At 34.7% G+C, this 20,487-nt stretch overlaps 1 protein-coding gene across 1 annotated transcript; it reads left to right on the top strand.

Annotated features, from left to right (window-relative positions):
* The first annotated feature begins 15,854 nt into the window (after nt 1–15,854).
* Nucleotides 15,855–18,651, top strand: LOC107647020 (iron-sulfur assembly protein IscA-like 1, mitochondrial). Its single transcript, XM_016351154.3, has 3 exons — nt 15,855–16,280; nt 17,083–17,200; nt 18,242–18,651. The coding sequence occupies exons 1-3, from the start codon at nt 16,091–16,093 to the stop codon at nt 18,333–18,335; spliced, it is 402 nt and encodes a 133-aa protein (XP_016206640.2). The 5' UTR covers nt 15,855–16,090; the 3' UTR covers nt 18,336–18,651.
* The last annotated feature ends 1,836 nt before the right edge of the window (nt 18,652–20,487 follow it).

Raw genomic sequence — 20,487 nt, 5'->3', positions numbered from 1 at the left:
AACAGCCCAAAAATTGCCGGAGAGGAAATCTGCCACGCTGGTTTTTTCGTCACTGCGACGCATCCGCATGGATCATGCGGTCGCGTCACCTAGCCTCAGGGCAACTATGGCACATTATATATCAAATCGAAGCCCCAGACGTTAGCTTTCCAACGCAACTGAAACCGCATCGTTTGGACCTCTGTAGCTCAAGTTATGACTGTTTGAATGCGAAGAGGTCAGGCTGACAGCTTTGCAGTTCCTCCAACTTCTTGTATTCCTTCCGCTTTTGCATGCTTCCTTTCCATCCTCCAAGCCATTCCTGCCCTATAATCTCTGAAAACACTTAACACACATATCAAGGCATCTAATGGTAATAAGAAAGGGTTAATAATTAGCAATTTAAAGGCCAAAGAAGCATGTTTTCAAATCATAGCACATAATTAGGAAGGCAAATGTAAAACCATGCAAATAGTATGAATAAATGGGTAAAGAGTTGATAAAATCCACTCAATTGAGCACAAGATAAACCATAAAATAGTGGTTTATATCAGCTGGAAACTGGTAATTAGAACGCGATTCCTTACCAGATTTTCTTAGATAGAAGGGAAGAGCTTGTCGAGAGCTTCGCGTGGCCACAAACAGCTCGTCAATCAGAGCTCCGGATCAAAAGTTATGGAGCTTTGAAGGAGGAAATGAATAGTGTTAATGGCTTCCTTCTCCTCTCTTCTCCCTATCTGAGTTCTCTCTCTCTCTCTCTCTCTCTCTCTCTCTCTCTCTCTCTCTCTCTCTCTCTCTCTCTGTGTTAAAATGAGCTTCTTTGGCTCATTTATTACTTTATATGAGTTGGGCTTGGGCCCAACTTGGGCCCGATCCAACCACAAAGCGCTTTTAGCCCGTTTGGCCCACTTTGGGCCAAAACCTTTAAGATTAGTGCCCGATTTTCAATTCTAAATTATTTTTCTCCTTTCAAAATAATAAATCAATTTTTCTAAAATATTATTTTTTTTCTCAAAACACAGTACCGGAAGGCTTAAACCGGTTCGACCGGTTCGGCTGCCGGTTCTCGGTCTTTCGCAGAAAATACATTTTCTGACTCAGAAAAATCCATTGAAACTAAATTTCACCTTTATAATTTCAAATTAAAACATCTAAATTTTGAATCTATTCCGAATACTAAACTTATTTTATTAAAACGGTTTTGCGTGAAAAACTCAGGTTCCTACATCAAATGTGGTGGCTTACACTCCGATAGAAGGGCAATCCAGCAACAGACCTCCGTTCTTCAATGGAAAGAATTACAGCTATTGGAAGGAGAAAATAAAGATTTTTGTTCAATCAATAGATTACAACATTAGGAAGATCATCTTGAATGGTCCACAAGTCGCAACAAAAATAGGAGCAGTTGGTGTAGTCACTCCTAAGACTAAGGCAATTCCGAAGGGTATCTAGATGCAAAACAACAAAGAAAATCTGGAACAAACTTCAAGTCACCCATGAAGGTACAAATCAAGTCAAGCGAACCAGAATAGATATGCTGAGCAAAGAGTACGAAATATTCTCTATGAAGGAAGGAGAAACGATTGATGAAATGTTTGAAAGATTCAACGTCATCATCAATGGCTTGGATTCTATAGGGATCACTCACCCTGAACCTGTGTTAGTAAGGAAACTTCTGAAAAGTCTCACTAAAGAGTGGAAAACTAAGGCTATTGTTATAGTTGAGAGTAGTGGCATTGATCAAATGACATATGATGATCTGAGAGAAAATTGACTTGCTTTCGAAACCTCTTATTTAAAAAATGACACAAAAAATAAGAAATTGCTCTCAAATCATTCAGTAAGTCCCTGGATGATGAATCCAACGATGATTTATTTAATGATGAGTTTGTTCTTTTTGCTAAGAAATTCAGAAAAATGATGATGTTGAAAGAACGAAGCAAAGGAGGCAGTTCAAGAAAGCTAAAAAAGGACCTAAGCAAGATTATTTGCCACAACTATAAAGAGGCAGAACACTACAAGTTTGACTGTCCAAAGTTGAAGAAAGAAGAAAAGACCAAGAAAGAAAGAAGAAGGGGCTGATGGCCTCTTAGGAAGATCTAGAAAATGACTCAGATGAAGAGGAAGAATCAGAGAGTAAGTCTCAAACCTGTCTCATGGCCGATCAAATTAATGAGGTAACTTTCATTGAACCCTCTACTAAAGACCTTCATCTTATGATCGATCATCTCACTGAAAAAATAAGATTTTCTTAAATGAAAACCATGAACTTGAATCTCAAAATGACATTCTAAAGGCAGAAAACGCTTTTCTCAAAGACAAATTAAGGAAAGTCAAAACCGCTACTGATTTTGTTGAAGAAAACAAGCGGCTTAAGACTGAACTTAAGGGCTGTGAGAAACAGCATTCTATGATTACATATCTGAACTATTTTGAAGAAAATGAAAGATTGCACAAAGAGGTAAAAAGCCTAAAAGAGGACATGGCCAACTTTGCTCATAGTTTTGAAAATCTGAATAAACTTTTGGCTAGTCAAAAACCTCTCTATGAGAAGGCTGGTTTGGGTTTTCATAAGAAATCTGAAACTTTTTCTGAAAGATCTCCTTTCTCAAATGTGGCTTCAACTTCAGATGACATAACATTTCAAAACCCAACCAATCTAAAAAAAATAGTAACAAAAAAGGTTTTGTCATTTATGCAATCGGAATGGGTATTTTTCTATTCAATGTTTCATAAGTGGGAAAATGATTGGAGGAGAATGTACAAAATAATTGGCAACTACAATGGTCTTGGACAAAAGAGATGGTTTGACATTAAAGGATCCAAAAATATTTGGATACCTAAGGTCACTTGAGAAATTTTGTAGGTTTGCCTAGCATCCAAACGAAAGGATAACATGTGGTACTTGGACAGCGGATGCCCTAGGCATATGACCAGAAAGTCTACATTCTTCATCAAGCTAGACGAGTATAATGGAGGGTTTGTAACTTTCGGTGATAATGTGAAAGGAAATATAGTGGCCATAGGTAAAGTAGGTAAAAATTTCTCATCTTTCATAAATAATGTTTTTCTTGTTGATGGCTTGAAACATAACTTACTAAGCATTAGTCAATTGTATGATCTTGGATATTTGGTTATATTTAGAAAATTGGATTGCTTAGTTATTTGTGAAAAATCTGGTGTTGTTTTGTTTGAAGCAAAAAGATGTAACAATGTGTATGGACTCACTCTAGAGGATTTAAAAGATCAAAATGTAACTTGTTTTACATCAATGGAATCCGAAAAATGGCTTTGGCACAAAAAATTGGGACATGCAAGCATGTACCAAATTTCTAAGCTTGCAAAGAAGAATTTGGTTAGAGGCATCATTAACATAAAGTTTGACAAGGACATCACTTGTGATGCTTGTCAATTAGGCAAACAAACAAAATCTTCTTTTAAGTACAAGGATATAATCTCTACCAAAAGGCCATTAGAAATGTTACACATTGATCTTTTTGGTCCCACTAGAACTCAAAGTTTAGGAGGTAAGCATTATGGCTTAGTAGTAGTTGATGACTACTCTAAATTTGAATGGGTTTTCTTCCTAGCTCACAAAAATGATGCGTTCTATGCCTTTTCTTCTCTTTGTAAAAAGATTCAAAATGAAAAGGATTTAAAAGTTGCCCATATAAGAAGTGATCATGGAAAGAAATTTGAAAATCAAGATTTTAAAAATTTTTGTGATGAATTTGGAATTTCTCATAATTTTTCATGTCCTAGAACTCCTCAAGAAAATGGGGTTGTTGAAAGGAGAAATAGAAGTCTCCAAGAAATGACTAGGGCAATGCTTTGTGAGAAAGAAGTTTCAAAATTCTTATGGGCCGAAGCTCTGAACACTGCCAACTATATCCTAAATAGAACCATCATTAGGAAAGGATTAAAGAAAACCCCTTATGAGCTATAGAAAGGAACTCCTCCAAATCTCAAGTACTTTCATATATTTGGATGCAAATGCTTTGGGTTGAATAACAAAGAAAATCTTAAAAAAATTGATCTAAAATCGTATGAAGGTTTATTTGTTGGACACTCAACCAATAGCAAAACTTATAAAGTTTACATCCAAGAACATAGAACTATTGAGGAATCTATACATGTGTCTTTTTGTGATACTAACTTCATACCAAGTGTTGTCTTAGATGATGATGCAGAAAATGAAGCTGAGGGAAGTCCTCAAGTGAATCAAGATAATGTCAGTTCAGGTCCTTCTGTGGAAAATGTTAATTCTGAACTTGCTTCTCAAAATGAAGGAGACATTTCTATTTTGTTTCCTAATGATGCTAGAGAAGTCAGAACGATGAATGACGCAGAACCAAGTCAAAGTCAAGCTGAAACCTCATCTCAAAAGCCTAGGGAGTGGAAGTTCTTGAAGAACTACCCACACGAATTTATAATTAGAGATCCATCCCAAGGAGTCACTACAAGATCCTCAAGCAAGAAAGCCGAAACCAACAATGTTGCCTTCTTATCCTAATTAGAACCTCAAAATGTGAAACAAGCTCTTGAATATTCTTCTTGGGTAAAGGCCATGGAAGAAGAGTTGATACAATTCAAAAAGAATGAGGTTTGGTCTCTTGTACCTTATACAAATGGTAAGAAGGTAATCGGTACTAAGTGAATTTTCATAAATAAATTAGGCGAGGATGGTAGTGTTGTTCATAACAAGGCTAGATTAGTGGCCCAAGGTTACGATCAAGAAGAGGGCATTTACTTTGATGAGTCGTTTGCTCCGGTGGTAAGAATGGAAGAAATTTGGTTGCTACTTGCTTATGCTGCCACAAGGGTTTTAAAATGTTTCAAATAGATGTCAAATGTGCCTTTTTGAATGGATTTATTGATAAAGAAGTATTTGTAGCTCAACCCCGGTTTTGAAAACAAAGATTTTTCTAATCATGTTTTTAAACTATCCAAGGCTCTTTGTGGCCTTAAGCAAGCTCCAAGAGTTTGGTATGAAAGGCTTGATGCCTTTTTATTGCAAAATAATTTTCTAAGGGGTACTATCGATACTACTTTATTCATTAAAAAATCTAATAATAATTTCTTGCTTGTCCAAGTTTATGTGAATGACATTGTGTTTGGATCAGCTAATGAATCCTTCTGTGAAGAATTTGGAAATCTAATGACTAGTGAGTTTGATATGAGTTTGACGGGAGAACTAACATTCTTCCTTGGATTTCAAATCAAACAAACTCCTAGTGGTATTTTTGTTCACCAAGGAAAATATTCCAATGAGTTGATAAAGAAAATTGGTTTAGAAAACTCCAAACCAATGGGGACTCCTAGGCATCCAAATACAAAAATTGACAAGGACAAGAATGGCAAAGATATTAATGAAACTAGGTATAGAGGAATGATAGGATCACTCATGTATCTTACATCCTCTAGGCCGAACATAGTTCAAAGTGTGGGTGTTTGCTCTAGATTTCAATCTCACCCAAAGGAATCACATCTTTCAGCCGTTAAAAGAATTATTAGATACATAAAAGGCACATCTGACCTTAGTTTATGGTATCCTAGAACTAATGAATTCTGTGCAGTTGGGTATTGTAATGCAGATTATGCGGGTGATCGTGTAGATAGAAGAAGCACTTCGGAAATGTGTTGCTTTCTTGGAAAATCTCTAAATATTTGATCAAGTAAAAAGCAAGCCACTGTTGCTTTATTCACAGCCGAAGCTGAATACATATCTGCATCTGCTTGTTGCTCACAACTAATTTGGCTTAAAACTCAACTTGAGGATTACAAACTAAAAATTAATAGTATTCCCTTATTTTGTGATAACATAAGTGCAATAAATATTTCAAAAAATCCTGTATTGCACTCTAGAACTAAGCACATTGAAGTAAGATATCACTTCATTGGGGAACATGTGCAAAAGAAAATTATTGATATTCAATTTGCAAACTCTGAAGAGAAATTGGCTGATATCTTCACTAAGCCATTGTGTGAAAAAAGATTTTGCAAACTAAGAACTGCTCTAGGAATAATAGATATTAATTCTGTTGTTTAATGGTATTTTTCTAGTCTCTGTGTTGTTTTGTCTCGCAGATAGCAGGGAGACAAAACTGGACAAGTGATGAACTCTGATAAAAGGGCTTGAACAAAGCCCATAAATTTTTGGATTGAAAAATTGGAAATCTGTGCATTATAGCCCAGCTTGCGGTCATCACCTTTGGGCCTATGTAAGACTAACCTTGTTCATATGACATGGGCTTCTCTCTAAAATCATAAAATCTTTTTTATTCTCTCTCTTATTCCATTCTATTTCAAGTCATGTCAATCAGAAACTTTTATCATCCCTCATGACTTGTCATTTTATAGTTCATTGTTTTGAAATTCAAATTTTTCTGTAAACCGTTTTCAATTAATTCTTTTGCTTTAAAAGATAAACTTTCCACTAAGCATTTATTACGGTTTCATAACTTCTCTCTTCTCCACTAACCCTCGTCGAAGCCCTCTCTATCCCTCCACTTTCCATCCCTTATTGAATATGAGAAAGAAAATAGCAACAAGAAGGAGTGCTGGCACTTACATCCCTTATCGTAATCCCTCTCAATCCAAACAACCCCAATCTCACACACATATTCACATACACTCCCATTCATCTTTCTCCTCTCAACAAAGCGAATCAATGGCCCAAAAAATCATTCATCCCAAGGGTACCTCTGCTGCCAAGGGAGCCGAGTCATCTCGTCGGAAAGGAGGAAAGGGAAAAAGCACCATGCAAGAAGAAAAAGACCCTCCACTATCTCCTCCTCGTCGCTCCACTCCTCATCCATCTGGACGCTCTGCTCGTCCCTCCAAAAGTCCAAAAAGGTCTATACTTCACAATATTAGAGAGCCTCCACATCTTGACTCTCTTGAGTTCAAACAAAAGTATGGTAAAACACACTCTCATTATTATCCTCACCGTTTTGCCAGTTGCACTGATTATGAGTTTTATAAACAAGTTCTTGCAAACTGAACTCTCTATTCCTTTTATGTTGTTAATCTTGATGCTCTATCTGAAAAGGAGATTGATTTTAAAAATAATTTTCATGATATGAAATGGACTAATATTTTCAAAATCAAAAAGCTTATCTATTCAAACTTGGTGCGAGAATTTTATTCAAACTTGCTTTTTCATGAAGGGAAATTTCACTCTCTTGTTAAAAATTCTCAGCTTGTTTTGAATGTTGTAAGCCTGTAACCATTGGTGAAGCCTTGGGTTACCAAGATATAGGGGCAAATGTCTACATGTCTAAAAAATGGGATAACCATGTGGGCATTTCACACCAAGAAGCCCTGGCCAGAATATGTGAAAAATTTTTCCTCCATGGATGGCACAATTCCCACACACAAGGCCCTAGGCCCTGTTAGGGCTCTATTGCATCGCATCATTACTCATATTATCATGCCTCAAAGCAGATCATATCAAAGGGTAACAGTTTGTGACACTCTTGTGCTTTATGCCATCTTGAACTCTATTCCTATCTCTTTTGCATATCTTATGATTCGTCACATGTAGGATTATGTCAAAAGCGATAAAAAGAGTTCTCTTCCTTATGGGATGTTTTTTAACTTATTTGTTTGAATACTTTAATATTGATTTGAGCAATGAGCCTGTTGAAAATAAGGTGTCCATTATCAAAGGCGGTGGTGTACCCAAACAAGCTAAAAGCAAAGGTTTCAAAGGCACTAAGGCTTTGGCATTATACGAAAGTGAGGATGAAAGCCTTCCCTCTCCCTCGGCTGCTGGTACCTCAGATTCACATAAGTACTTGATCGTTGGGATAGTTAAAGACATTCTTCAAGAATTTGTCTTTATGACTAAACAAATGGTCCGATCAAGTAAGGAACAGCAAAAGATTGCACTAAACAATGAAAAATCCTTAATGAAGTCTCATGATAGGATTGAGGTGTTTTGGAAACATCTTGATTCTCTTGATGAGAACCAAGCTATGTCCAACAAAGATGAAGATGACTTGGACACTGAAGTCGAAGATTCTGATGCCTAGTTTTGCCTTCTCTGCTGCCTTTGAATGTTTCATATTTTGATGCTTCTGAAACTGGAACTTTGATACTTTTCTTTAAACTTGGCTTTATCTTGGATGACTGTAATATCTTTAACATTGGTACACTCTTTTTGGTATGCATGTTTTACTATTTTGGTTGCATTATTTACTGTTTGTGCTTGTAGGATTCTTTCCTTGATGTCAAAAGGGAGAGAAAGGAGGATAAAAATGAATTAAAACAGAAACAGAGGTTCATTCTCTATTTTAGAGTTCTGTTTGAAATTAAACCAGAATTTCATACTCTGTTTTAGCCATGATTCAGTTTTTAGCCAGGCTTCAGTTCAGTTTTTGGATTGATGAAATATTTTGCTTTGATATGTCTCTTGATTTATACTTGGATCTGAGTAAGAACATGGGGTTGATTGGCTTATGAATTTTTCATGCTCTGTTCTAGATTACTATTTTGGTTTTGGGATTAGTTTTTGGATATATAGTTGGAATATTCTGCACTGTTGTATTTATAAAGGATAACATGTTTGGCTTTATGAAACATTTGATTGGTAAAATTTTGTTCCATTTGAAAGATCCACAATTCGTGAAAATTTTTAATTTGGGTCATTTATTGCCCGATCAAAGGAACACATGTCTTGCTTGAATATAAGCATTACTTCTATAAATATACAGTTCAAATCAGGTTAATCAAAGTACATATTAAGGGGGAGCTTGGTGATCAAAAGAAAAGGGGAGCATCATCAAAGGGAAGTTTCCTCTCCTAATCTTTTTCAATTCATTTTTATAATATTTGTCATCAAGGGAGAGATTGTTGAGTTTGGAAAACTAATCCAAGTAATGAACAAACATTATTTAACAATTGTTTATTTAATAAGTTTGATTTACTGTGCATAAATTTATTTAATCTTCATTGGCCCAATAAGCATGCAAAACAAGTCCACACTAATACTCCAAATCTTGATCCAAAATGGGAAACGACTGAAACAAGAAAAAGAAAACATGCCACATGTTATGAGTAGAAAATCAAACTTGGCACAAACCACTCCAAGCCCATTTAATGATCCCAAAGCCAAGTCCTCACAAATAACTAGATCACCAACAGAGGAAATAAAACTCAAATTCACTTGATTTCTCTTTCAATTCCACCGAAAGCCAAAATTTCTCTCTTCTCTCTCCTCTCTATTTTTACTTCGGTCACATCAATTAGAAGAAAGAAAGAAAAGAAAAGTGCAGTAGCTTTGAAGATTGAAGAACAAAAAGAGTGTTTCCAAATATAAGTAAGAAGTAAAGGGCTACAACCAAGAAGCTATTCTCGGTCAGAACATATCAAAGATATCTTCCTTCTTTTGTGCTACACCGAGGAACTGAGAATAAAATCAACAAAGTCTTAAGCACAGAAGAAGCAACCATGAAATTGGTGAGGTGAACCTTGGTCAGAAGCTCATCAACGCTCAAAATCAAAACTTGGAGCCAAGGCAAGGCTCTACGGTCAAGATTGAAGAAGCTTGAAGAAAAAGGATGAGAGAGAATGGGTGAGTTGCATGCAACAGATTCGAATTTTCTCTCTCTTCTCTGATGAAACCGTTGCAAGACTCTGATCATAGAGAAGAAGACAGTGTTAGGGTTGAATGTGATTCAACCTTGAAAGCTTCACTCTTCTATATTAAGGGTGAACAGCTAAGGGTTGAAGGCAAGGAGAGTAAGTGAAATGCACAGAGTTCAATTCTAATAGCTACCCAAGCTAATTGAGTTCTTCTCCTTTATGTTGTTCATTTAGTATTTTCTTTTTCTTTGTTTAATCTGTTTGAGTCTCAATGTAAAAGGCAAACATAGTGAGGTTTGTAAGAAAAAGCTAATGAGAGGTAAAAGACAGTGAGTTAAATCGTGAGAAAAAGCCATAAGATGTCTCAGAGGTTCTTTGTATATCTTTCTGTTTTGTTTCATGATCTTGTGGGAATTCCCTTACAAGTTGGGTTAGCATTTTGTAGTTGAAAGCTAGATTGATGTTTAGTCAAATTTCGATTGGGTTAGAATCTGGATTTGTCCCAGATAGGATTGAGTAGATCCTAGGGAAGCATTTGTGTATGTAATCTTGTGAAAGAGATAGTGAAATTCCATCATGATTGTGATGGAGACTGGATGTAGGCTACATTGTACTAAGTAGCTGAACCAGGATACATCTGGGTGTCAATCTCTCTTCTCTACTTCACTTCTGTTTCTGTTACTCAGGAGACAAAATGTAAATGTCTCTCAACTCGTCACGAGACAAAAGTTAAAATATCTCCTAAGTTTCTTTAAAAAGGCAAAAGTACTATTCAACAAAAGAGAAGCTAAGATTCAACCCCCCTTCTCTTAGCCACTGATAACCATTAGCCGCCATCCCTGTTGTAATCTTCCCCTTCGCTACGGTTGAATGGATCATCTAGTTGAATTGCTTCTAAGTTAAGAGCGTGATAGTAGCTTAGAACTTCTGACAGTTGTGGAATGACCAACGTTGGAGGAAGAAGAACCCGAGTACCACCACCAAATGGAGTCTCCAGCATAAACTCGTTGAAGGAATGACTATCGTTAGATGATTAGGATGCGGCAATGTAATCCAAATCAGAATCATTCAAGTCTTTCTCGACAGATCAACTAGTTTGGCAAAGTAAATTGGTTTTGCTGCTACTGGAGATGCATGTGGGTTCAAAGATGACGACTTATAGTCACCACCTACATCACGAACTGCAACGTACCACTCCATCACATGGTGCAGCCTTAACTTCGCATGTACGTCGAACATGACCATCACATGCTGATCAGCTTCGACCCAAAATGTCCTGTTTAAAAACCTTCCACTCGGAAGAGCTGATAGAAATCTGTATGCAACTCTCCCAACCTCCTTGGAACCTAGTACACCCATACTAGTCAATATGAGATTCTTTAGCACGTGCAAATAATCAAGAGGGAATGTATGCAAAATCACATGTGAATTGCACTCAAATATTGCTCTTCCTTACCACTTCTAATTATCCCATTCGGATAAAATATCACAAAAAAAACTGATTATTAGCCATGTGTATAGAGAATAAAAAGGAAAAAAAATCCAAATTAATGGAATTGGTATAGTGTAATGAGTTAAGAACTTCCTTATATATTGTATTTTGGAAGTATATCTAAGGTACGGAGACACCTAGATATACATACATGTATCGTGGATACTGAGACGCCTAGAGTTATAAATATACATGTATTATGAGTACTGAGATACATAGATGTGCAAATACATGTACTCTGGGTACCCGATTTATGAACAAATGTGTAGTTTGTATGTATTCCTGATGCAACCGAATTATTTGTTTCCAAACACTGTTATTTATCCAAAATACGGAGTCATGAATTATGTTTTTTTTTATGATTTTTGTATCTCAGTACCCGAAATGTGTAACACATATTTAAATTAGTAAATACTCTACACATTACAGATTTCGATAAATATTAAATTTATTTAATTTAAATAAAAAAAAGCCTTTTATGTTTTAGTTTTATTCTTCTAGTTTATACCATATTTAAATATTCATTGCATTATAAAATATAAATGAGTATAATAAAATAATTATTTATTAATATTTTTTATAATATTTATTAATATTTTTTATTATATTCATTAATATATTTGTAGTATGATGAATATTATTTATTTTAAACTTAATTAATACTAGTATACTAATATGCATCTACATGTATATTTATTAAATTTGTATAAAAAATTTAATTAATAAGCAAGTTAACGAGTATTGAGAAAAAATATTCGTTACATTATAAATATATTAATGAGTATAACAAAAAAATTAATGAGTACTATAAAAAATTTAATAAATACTTATTTTATTGTACTCATTATTATTTTATAGTTTTATAGTGTAATAAATATTTAATTATAATATAAAATGAAGGAATAAAAATAAATAATAAAAAAATAAAGATAGGATAAGATAGAGTAGGGTTTGAATTCAAACTAACTCTACTTGTGGGTTAAGATTTTTAATTTTTTATATAAACTCAATTTTATCTTACTCACGAGTTAAGAATATCCCAATCCTAATCTTGCCCATTCTTAATTTGTGGGTACCAGACTTTACCTTACTCGTGAGTTACGGAAAAAATACAACATTATTATATAACTCGATAATAATTTAAAATAGAACTAATTTTTATGTAAAAAAATATTTATATATATATATATATGGGATACGAATTGATCAGATAAAATTGAGCCCTCAACCCACAACTAGAATTGTGCAAAAAAAATCCAGATTATCAATTTTAAACCCAAAACCAAGCCATTTAAAAGAACCAATTTTAAACAAAAAAATCTAAACCAAATTACATCAATTTTATGATTTGATTTTTTAATCCAAAATCAATTTAAATCCGAATCTGGAAGCGAAGCTTAACTCCGCTAAATAGGGCTATTCACATAGCGAGAGGGAAAGGAGGGTTCAGCCACTAGGTCCAGCCGTCATAGTTAGTTATCCCATTCCCCACTTAATAGATTCATTCCTTCGTTACTTGAGGCCGTTCAACGCTATTCCTTTCACACCGCTGGCAAAAGCTCAGCCCCTACTGAGCTTTCCGGTAGGCATCCCTCTTTGAGACTAGGAATAATAAAGAGATTCGGATACTGGCTTGCTGCTAGCTGGCGAAGGTACTTTTCCCGGGTTAGTAGCAACAAACTTGTATGATGGGGCCCCATGGAGACGCAGGAGATGGATGCAGGAGCCGCCAGCCGGATCGACCTCGATCCGAATTAGATCCAAAATTGGATAAATCCTAATGAAAATTGGATAAATTCTAATCTGAAGTCACAGAACCTCTTCGACTCTTTCCTCTTGGTCTTCTCATCATCTAACTCTTCTCATTATCTAAACTCAGCTGTCGGCGATTATTGTCTCCGCCGCAGCCGGCGTTTATTGTCTCCGCCGCAGCTGGCACTGCAATTTCGTATCTTCCGCCGCCACCACAAGTGCGTCGCGTCCCTGGTCGTAGCTTTCGCCTCTTTGGATTGTGGTCGCACCGCCGCTTTGTTCCGCTGTCTTTTGTTCTGCCGTCCGCCTTTCCTCATCGTGACCAGATCTGTTCTCTGGGCACCCTCGCCTTTACTCAAGTTTCTTCTCTGTTCCTTGTTTCGCCGTCTTCTGCTCTTTGCCTGTCCTTTATAGGTTCTACCGTTCTAAGGTAGCGTTTGTTTTGAGGTACTGAGACAGAGATTGAGAGACTGGGATTCAGTATCATGTTTGTTGGTTCAGAGACTGGTACTAAAATTTCTGTCTCTGTCTCTAAAATTTCAGTATTTCAGTACCTCCAAAAAGTGGGGACAGAGGGGACTAAAATTTTTAGAGATAGAAACTGAAACTTTAATAACATTTTATAACTAGAATACCTTCATTTCAAATAACTAATTCCAATTTTACCCGTTGTACAAATTAAAGTAAAATTTTATTCTTGTTTCAATTTTTGTCTTCCACTTTGCACTAAACAGAATACTGAGATTTATTTCAATCTCTGTCTCTTAATCTCTGTCTCTCAGTCTCAGTCTTTCCGTCTCTGTCTTTCCACCAAACGCTACCTTAAAGGTGTAGAGAATTTGAGTTTGCGTCTGTGATATTAGTTTATGAATCAAGAATCCTTATGAATGGTTCAATAATGCTTTTTATTTTAATGAAAATAAGCTCAACACACTATCGTGGAGCAACAAAAGAAATACATAACCAATTCATAAAAGCCATTAAATCCCTGCTACTCCTGGCAACGTCATCAACCACCAAATGAATCACTCTTGGTCCATTCGTCGTAGCTCAGAACGGTCTTCTTGATGACAAACTCCACACTTGTTTCCTGATTATTAAATATTCTAGCATTGCGTTCCACCCAAATGTTCCAAATCACTGCAAAGAACCCCGGCAACCATTTCTTCTGATCTTGTTTTCGCTTATACCTACTGGTCCACCGCTCAAATAACTCCCTTATTGTACCAGGAATAGGCCACACCTCCCCAAACGACCTCAACCAACTGCACCACACCTGCCACGTTAGCTCACATAGGAGAAACAGATGCTCCACCGACTCTATCTCCTTCTTGCAAAGAGCACAAATATTATCACTGTGCCTAATGACTCCTAGTCTACTCAATCTCTCCTTAGTATTCACTCTGCCAATAAGCACAAACCACCCAAAAAACTCAATTCTCGGCGGTACCACTCCTTTTCATACTGCACTTGTGAAGCTGTAACTCGTAATCTCATCCGACAGAGATTCCAATAATGCTTAATTGCTTAGCTTCGTGAAATTAATCAGAAATGATAAACTGGTAACATATATAGTTCCTGAAACAAGTAACTGTGAAGATATTTATGTTGCTATAATGTTATGTTACTAAGTGTTTTAGATTAGTATTATTTTTTAAATGATCATCTAATATATTTACTTTGCTACTTTGCTGTAGTTATAGACTTGTAATATATGATCTTCTATACACATATGATCTAATTTTATTGCATTTGAATGATGACTCTGCTATTATTATTTGTAAATATACTTTCTAATAATTTTGAAAAGTTATCAAAGTAAACATTGCTGCTATCTCCAAGAACCTTATTTGTAAATATAGACCCTCCATTGATTCCAATGATCCTTGCTCCTTATGATCTTTGGATTTGGAGCATTTATTTGACGCCAACTGTTTAATGACTTTGATTCCTATAGCACAAAAAATTCCATCGTTTTTACTTCTTTGTTAAGTGTGCTTTTGCCAATAATTGAATTACACGTTTTCTTAGCTTGTAAATTTTATTGTATCAAATGATTGAATAATAATAAATTGTGGAATCTGAGGCCTGTTTGGTGTCCATTTTCATTTTAGTGTTGATTAAGTTTTCTTTTAACTTTGGACAATTTCATTATGCGATTACCCAATTTACATAACAGAGCATTTTAATTTGGGCAGAACTTTGTCATATTAATTGATTGCTACTCAATTTAGCTTGTTGGATAAGTTTGGATTAGTTTGTGTTAATTTTTAATATGTTTGACATCAAATTTTGAGTTATATACTTTGCTTTATATGCAGAACAAGATGACTGATAACTGTAATATTGAAGCAGCAGAGATGTCTGTTACTACTAATTTAAAAAGACTTTAATATTAATTTTACTTTTAAAAAAATATGATTTGAAAATTAAATTTCTAAAAACTGATTTTAAAAATTGGATTTTTGGTTAAAAAATTTGGTTTAAAAATCTGGCTGAGGTTAAAAAATCTGATTTAAAAATTGGATTTTTAAACACTGGTTTTAAAACTGGATTTACAAAAAAATCGGATTCAAAATCGGTTTGTATATAATACCGAATTTAAATTTTAAAATCGGTTTAAAATTGGTTTCCCTTTTAATCTGGTTTCAAGTTGGTTTTATAAATCACAAAACTAGTTCTAAAGTGGATGCAGTTGAATTTTTAAAAATTCAAACCATGCCGCACTTTAACCGATCCGCACGAAAATCACCCTACTCTATTTGTTGCGGATCGGATTGACAATGCTATTCGACCGAATTGAATACCTGCTAATACGATATATATTATCACTCCGACCCCTCTTGAATGAATTTTTCTCTTGAATGAATTTTGTGTCATTTTTAGAAATTCGGGTTGGACAAATTTTAAAAAAATTAATAAATTTCATCCAAGGTCAGGCGAACTTTATGAAAACTCAAAATGAAAAATTTTAAAATATAATGTTAGTTTAATTTGTTTTTGAAAATAATTTTTTTATTTTATAATAAAAAAATCCTTTAACAAATTCGTTGTCCTAAAACTAAAATCATAGAGATAAACGCTTCTTCATCCTATCTCCATCCATCTCCAGAAACACAACACAACAGAATTGCAATTTGATTCCAATTAATTAACAAATAAAAACGACAGAATCTGCTCCCACAATGCATTAACCCTAACTCCCATCAAATTCACAATTCAATCCTCATCTTTTTCTTGCCTTTTTTAGCAGATCTAGTCCCTTTCTGTGAACAGGCGATGGCATCCAAGGCCGTGGCCGTGGCAGCTGAGAAGGTTGGTAGGGCGGCGCGCCGTCAGGCCGTTACCTTAACGGACACCGCCGCCTCCCGTGTACGGCAGCTTCTTGAACAGCGCCAGAGGTCCTTCCTCAAGCTCGGTGTCAAGGCTCGTGGTTGTAACGGCTTATCCTACACTCTCAACTACGCAGGTTTTTCCCTTTGCTTTTCCTTTTTTTATACGATTATTTTGTGTTATATACTTATGGTATAGGCGTATCATGATCATGTAGCTTCGGGTTAGGATTACGGTTACAGTTTTCTTGTTTATGTGGTTTATTTTGCCGTGTTAACTTTCATTTGTGAAAGAGAGGCGTATTTCAATTTCTTTGCATGTATGAATCCAATAATATCCTATTTGTTTGTATGCCAGAATTTTCCTATTTCCTTGAGAAGCCTTTTCCTATTTGGTTGCACTAGATCTTGTTGACGCTCAATGTCATAAAATTGCTCAATTTGTTTTCTTCCGAGCTAACACTTTTTGGTGATTGAAACGAATTTATGATGAAAATGAATTAAACTTGAAGTTCTTCGTCGAGGAATTAGGAACTAGCATAAACAATGGAACAATTGATTACCATAAAGAGGTTAAGAAACGATAGATATCATTATTCCACTAGGTTGAGTTGCTATATGGATCAATCCACACTGCTGACCTCTATCAAAATATTGCTAATTCTTGTGTTATCACTTCTCCAATACATCATTGCATCGTCATGTCATGTTAAACGTGCATAAATTATATTTGTATACTATGTTATGTTAAAGAGCTACTGCTTCAAGTAACTCCCATATGACTGCAAAAGCATGCCTTGAGGTACTAATGGTGCAACCATGTGTATTATTATCTTAAATCTGATGTCCCAAATATGAGAAACATTGAAAAAGGTTTACTTTGGGACTAGCTAGAGATGAGTGCATTTTGACTTTTTGACCTTAGTTTTGGTTTGACAGATGAAAAAGGGAAGTTTGATGAGTTGGTTGAGGATAAAGGTGTCAAGATACTGATTGATCCAAAGGCCCTTATGCATGTCATCGGAACAAAGATGGATTTTGTAGATGACAAACTCAGGTAAATGTTTATATCCCTCTCCCACTTCCCTCTTTTTTTTTTTTTTTTTTTTTTTGCTTATTGTATTGTGGTAAAGAAATACTTTTCGAAGCAATATTGCATATTGGGAAAATATGCAATTACAGAAACAAACGTCTTAAGACCACTGTATTAAAACTGCACATTGGGTTGTGAATTTTTGGCCATATTTAGTCTTGATAAGTTATACCTTGTGTTAGTTTTTTTGGATGGAAGAGTTCATCCTCTCACCAAGTTTCTTTGTTTACATTTCAATTCATACTGTGGTGTCTAAACTTGGAAAGAGTAGGTTCCTCAATGATATCTGATTTCTGAAGAGCAAAATTAAATTTAATATATTCTTATTGTTGATGATCATGAATGTGATAATTAATTGTTTAGAATCTTGTAGAATTACTTAGAAAGTAAGCTAGTTAAATTCAATTTGGAATTGTTCTCTTATGCATGTTTTTAGAGACTTTGACAAAGGAGACATTAGGACTTTGAAAATATTTGAAGAAAAGGTTGTATAGACAGCCGATATCAGTTAATATACTCTGGATTTCTTCTTCCCTTGATTTTATCAAAAAAAAAAAGGAAGTTTCTTTTTTCCCGTGATGCTGCAACTAATATCGTATTGTAGTTTTCTTGCCATTTCCCTGCCATTCCACAATGCTAATGCCACCCACTAAGTTCGTGCGTCTCCGTTAACTTACTGATTATAGATACATGTAGACTACCTGTGTCTGGCAAACTTCATGCTTTCACCTCACAACAGTATATTTAGTAAATTTTGATCAACTTGTGAGTGACTATTTATTCCCTCTCGCACCAATGAATAAATTTGCTTCTTACTTACTTTTGTTGTTTATCTATATCTAGGATATATATGTTCTGCTTGATTTTGTTACTTTCTGTGACTCCCCTTTTCCTCAACTTAACTTTGTGATGATAATGATAATTATAGTATTAATTACTGCTGTCTTCTTTCGTTGTTTGTTTATTAACTAATAATTATATTTTTTATTTTTTATTTTTTTTCAGATCAGAGTTTATTTTTGTCAATCCAAACTCCAAAGGCCAGTGTGGTTGCGGTGAATCTTTCATGACATCAAGTAGTGGAGGAGCTAAGCCATGAAATGGTTGCAATTATTGTTTGATGATTTTAATCGATGAACATACCTGTACAATTAATGGATTTCAATAATTTTGCCTGGGGAAACGAGGAAATGAAAGCTTTTAGTGCTCGAACTACTCGATAGTGAATTTTGAAATAGTTTCATTACACTGTTCGCTGAAGCTGATGGTAAACTAATAAGGGCTTAGGACAACAACTAATTTGTATTATCGCAACATTTATTCTGATGATTCCGATTTCCAATGTAAATTATGAAATTTGTATAGTTTGTACTTTGTAAAACAATATCATTTAAATACAAGTAAAATATACACCATTCTTATATCTTTATTTCACTCCCTTTTCCGCCATTTGGATAACTACAAACTTAACATTCTCCTCTGTTTTTCAAAGTCAGACCTACATTACCCTCAAACAAAAATAAGCTACAATCATAACGTATATTCTTGTAATCAAGATAATACATAAATTTTAGAGTTGAAAGTTGTGTTACCGAATCTCTTGTAGCTTTAGCCTTACCATTGGGTACCTAATTTGGCCATACAGACATCACCACCTGTTTCTATAGTTTCTATTTAGATATGCACAATTAGTAATGCTTGTAAAGTAAATGAGTTACTTTATATATACGGTGCAAAAGAAAACTAAAATTCTACTTGTCTTCCATGACTAAATTTCTGCTCGTCTCTTTTTGGTGACTTCGGACTCTCGAGATTTCACCTTAACAAGCCTAGAAATAAACATTTGACAATATATACATAAGTATTTTTAAAGTATGTCTAAGAATTATTTTCAGAAATTTCTGTTTTTGGAATATAATATCTAAGCTTTAAACAGAAGCCCTCTAAAGTTGTTTTGATTTTTTGTAGGGCAGTCATAATAAGATGCAGTATATTGGTTTCACAATTTTGATTGGATTTCAATACCGCAATCAAAAGGCAAATTATAATCTCAAGTAGACTTTATGCGTAATATGGGGAATCAAGAATAATTTGGCACTTCCATCAAGTAAAATTTAGCTAATAAGACCAATTCAATTAGTATACTGTGAAAAAGACTCTCGGTAATTACCACCAAAGTTGCAAACTACCTGAGTAAAATAATAAAAGACATCATATTGGATATTCCTGTTCCAAAATTAAAATATACTCTGTGCTTAATGCTTACAATGATCATTGCAGACACCCCAGAATTATAGTACCCTTTATCCTTCACCAAAATGTAAGCCTACATGATATATGTACTAATACTCAACAAGTATATCCAAAAAGCAAACTTCAAAGTTAATCTTCCATGTCTCCTTCCTACATAGCATGTAAATTTGCATAAAAACTTGAAAGAGAGTTTTATGATAATCTTTTGATACAACTAGTTAGCCTCAGCTACCAGTCTCATGGCATTCCTCTGGTCCTTCCAGTACCTAGAACCATCTGCATCACTTAACTTTCCTATTTGCCAAAGTATTATCCTTTTACTTTTAATGAAATATATATATACATGTTTACAAACTTAACTTGTAGTTAGTGTTTTGTTTTCACCATTTTAACAACTTCACAAACGAATTTGAATATGAGAAATAGAATCCATTACTCTTTAAACGAAACAATTCTTTATGGCTATGTGAAGTTAATTTAGGAAAACATGTGAATTACTAAAGAAAGGAAATGAATAAATTAAAATAGGAAAAAACACAAGAATAAGGAAATAATTCATGATATATAGTTGCTGCGAAAAGCATTATACCTTGCAGAAAATTTCTGATATAGAACCATCATTTTCTGAGGTTAGTAGTTCATGCTCAACTTTTTCTAATCTTTAGCCTTACCATTGGATACATCACAACCTGTTTCTTTAGTTATTATTTAGATATGCACAATTAGAACCAAAATGCTTGGATGAAAGCACTTTATATATACGGTGCAGAAAAAAACTAAATTTCGATCAAAATGCCAAGCCTAGAAATAAACATTTGACAATAGTGTGCTATAATGATCACATTAGAAACGTGTGCATATTCACTTTGCTCATCATAACATAAACGTAGAGCTACAAAAGTGCTCATGGACAACTCGTGTATTTTTAAATACCCATAGACAAGTTAGATCATCATAAAAATTGCAATAAATGATGATAAGTTATGCTTAAAATGTCA

The sequence above is a fragment of the Arachis ipaensis genome, chromosome B6 (genome assembly GCF_059453495.1).
Source record: "Arachis ipaensis isolate K30076 ecotype BB chromosome B6, ASM5945349v1, whole genome shotgun sequence".
In the NCBI taxonomy this organism is placed as follows: domain Eukaryota; kingdom Viridiplantae; phylum Streptophyta; class Magnoliopsida; order Fabales; family Fabaceae; genus Arachis; species Arachis ipaensis.
Note: the sequence above shows the minus strand (reverse complement) of the source record. Positions and strands in the feature narration are given on the sequence as shown.

Excerpts from the sequence above, each read along its gene's own strand:
- LOC107647020 (XM_016351154.3), top strand. The coding sequence starts at position 16,091 with ATGGCATCCAAGGCCGTGGCCGTGGCAGCTGAGAAGGTTGGTAGGGCG. Across the intron at positions 16,281-17,082 it reads CTACACTCTCAACTACGCAG|ATGAAAAAGGGAAGTTTGAT; the intron begins GTTTTTCCCTTT and ends TTGGTTTGACAG. Across the intron at positions 17,201-18,241 it reads TTTGTAGATGACAAACTCAG|ATCAGAGTTTATTTTTGTCA; the intron begins GTAAATGTTTAT and ends ATTTTTTTTCAG.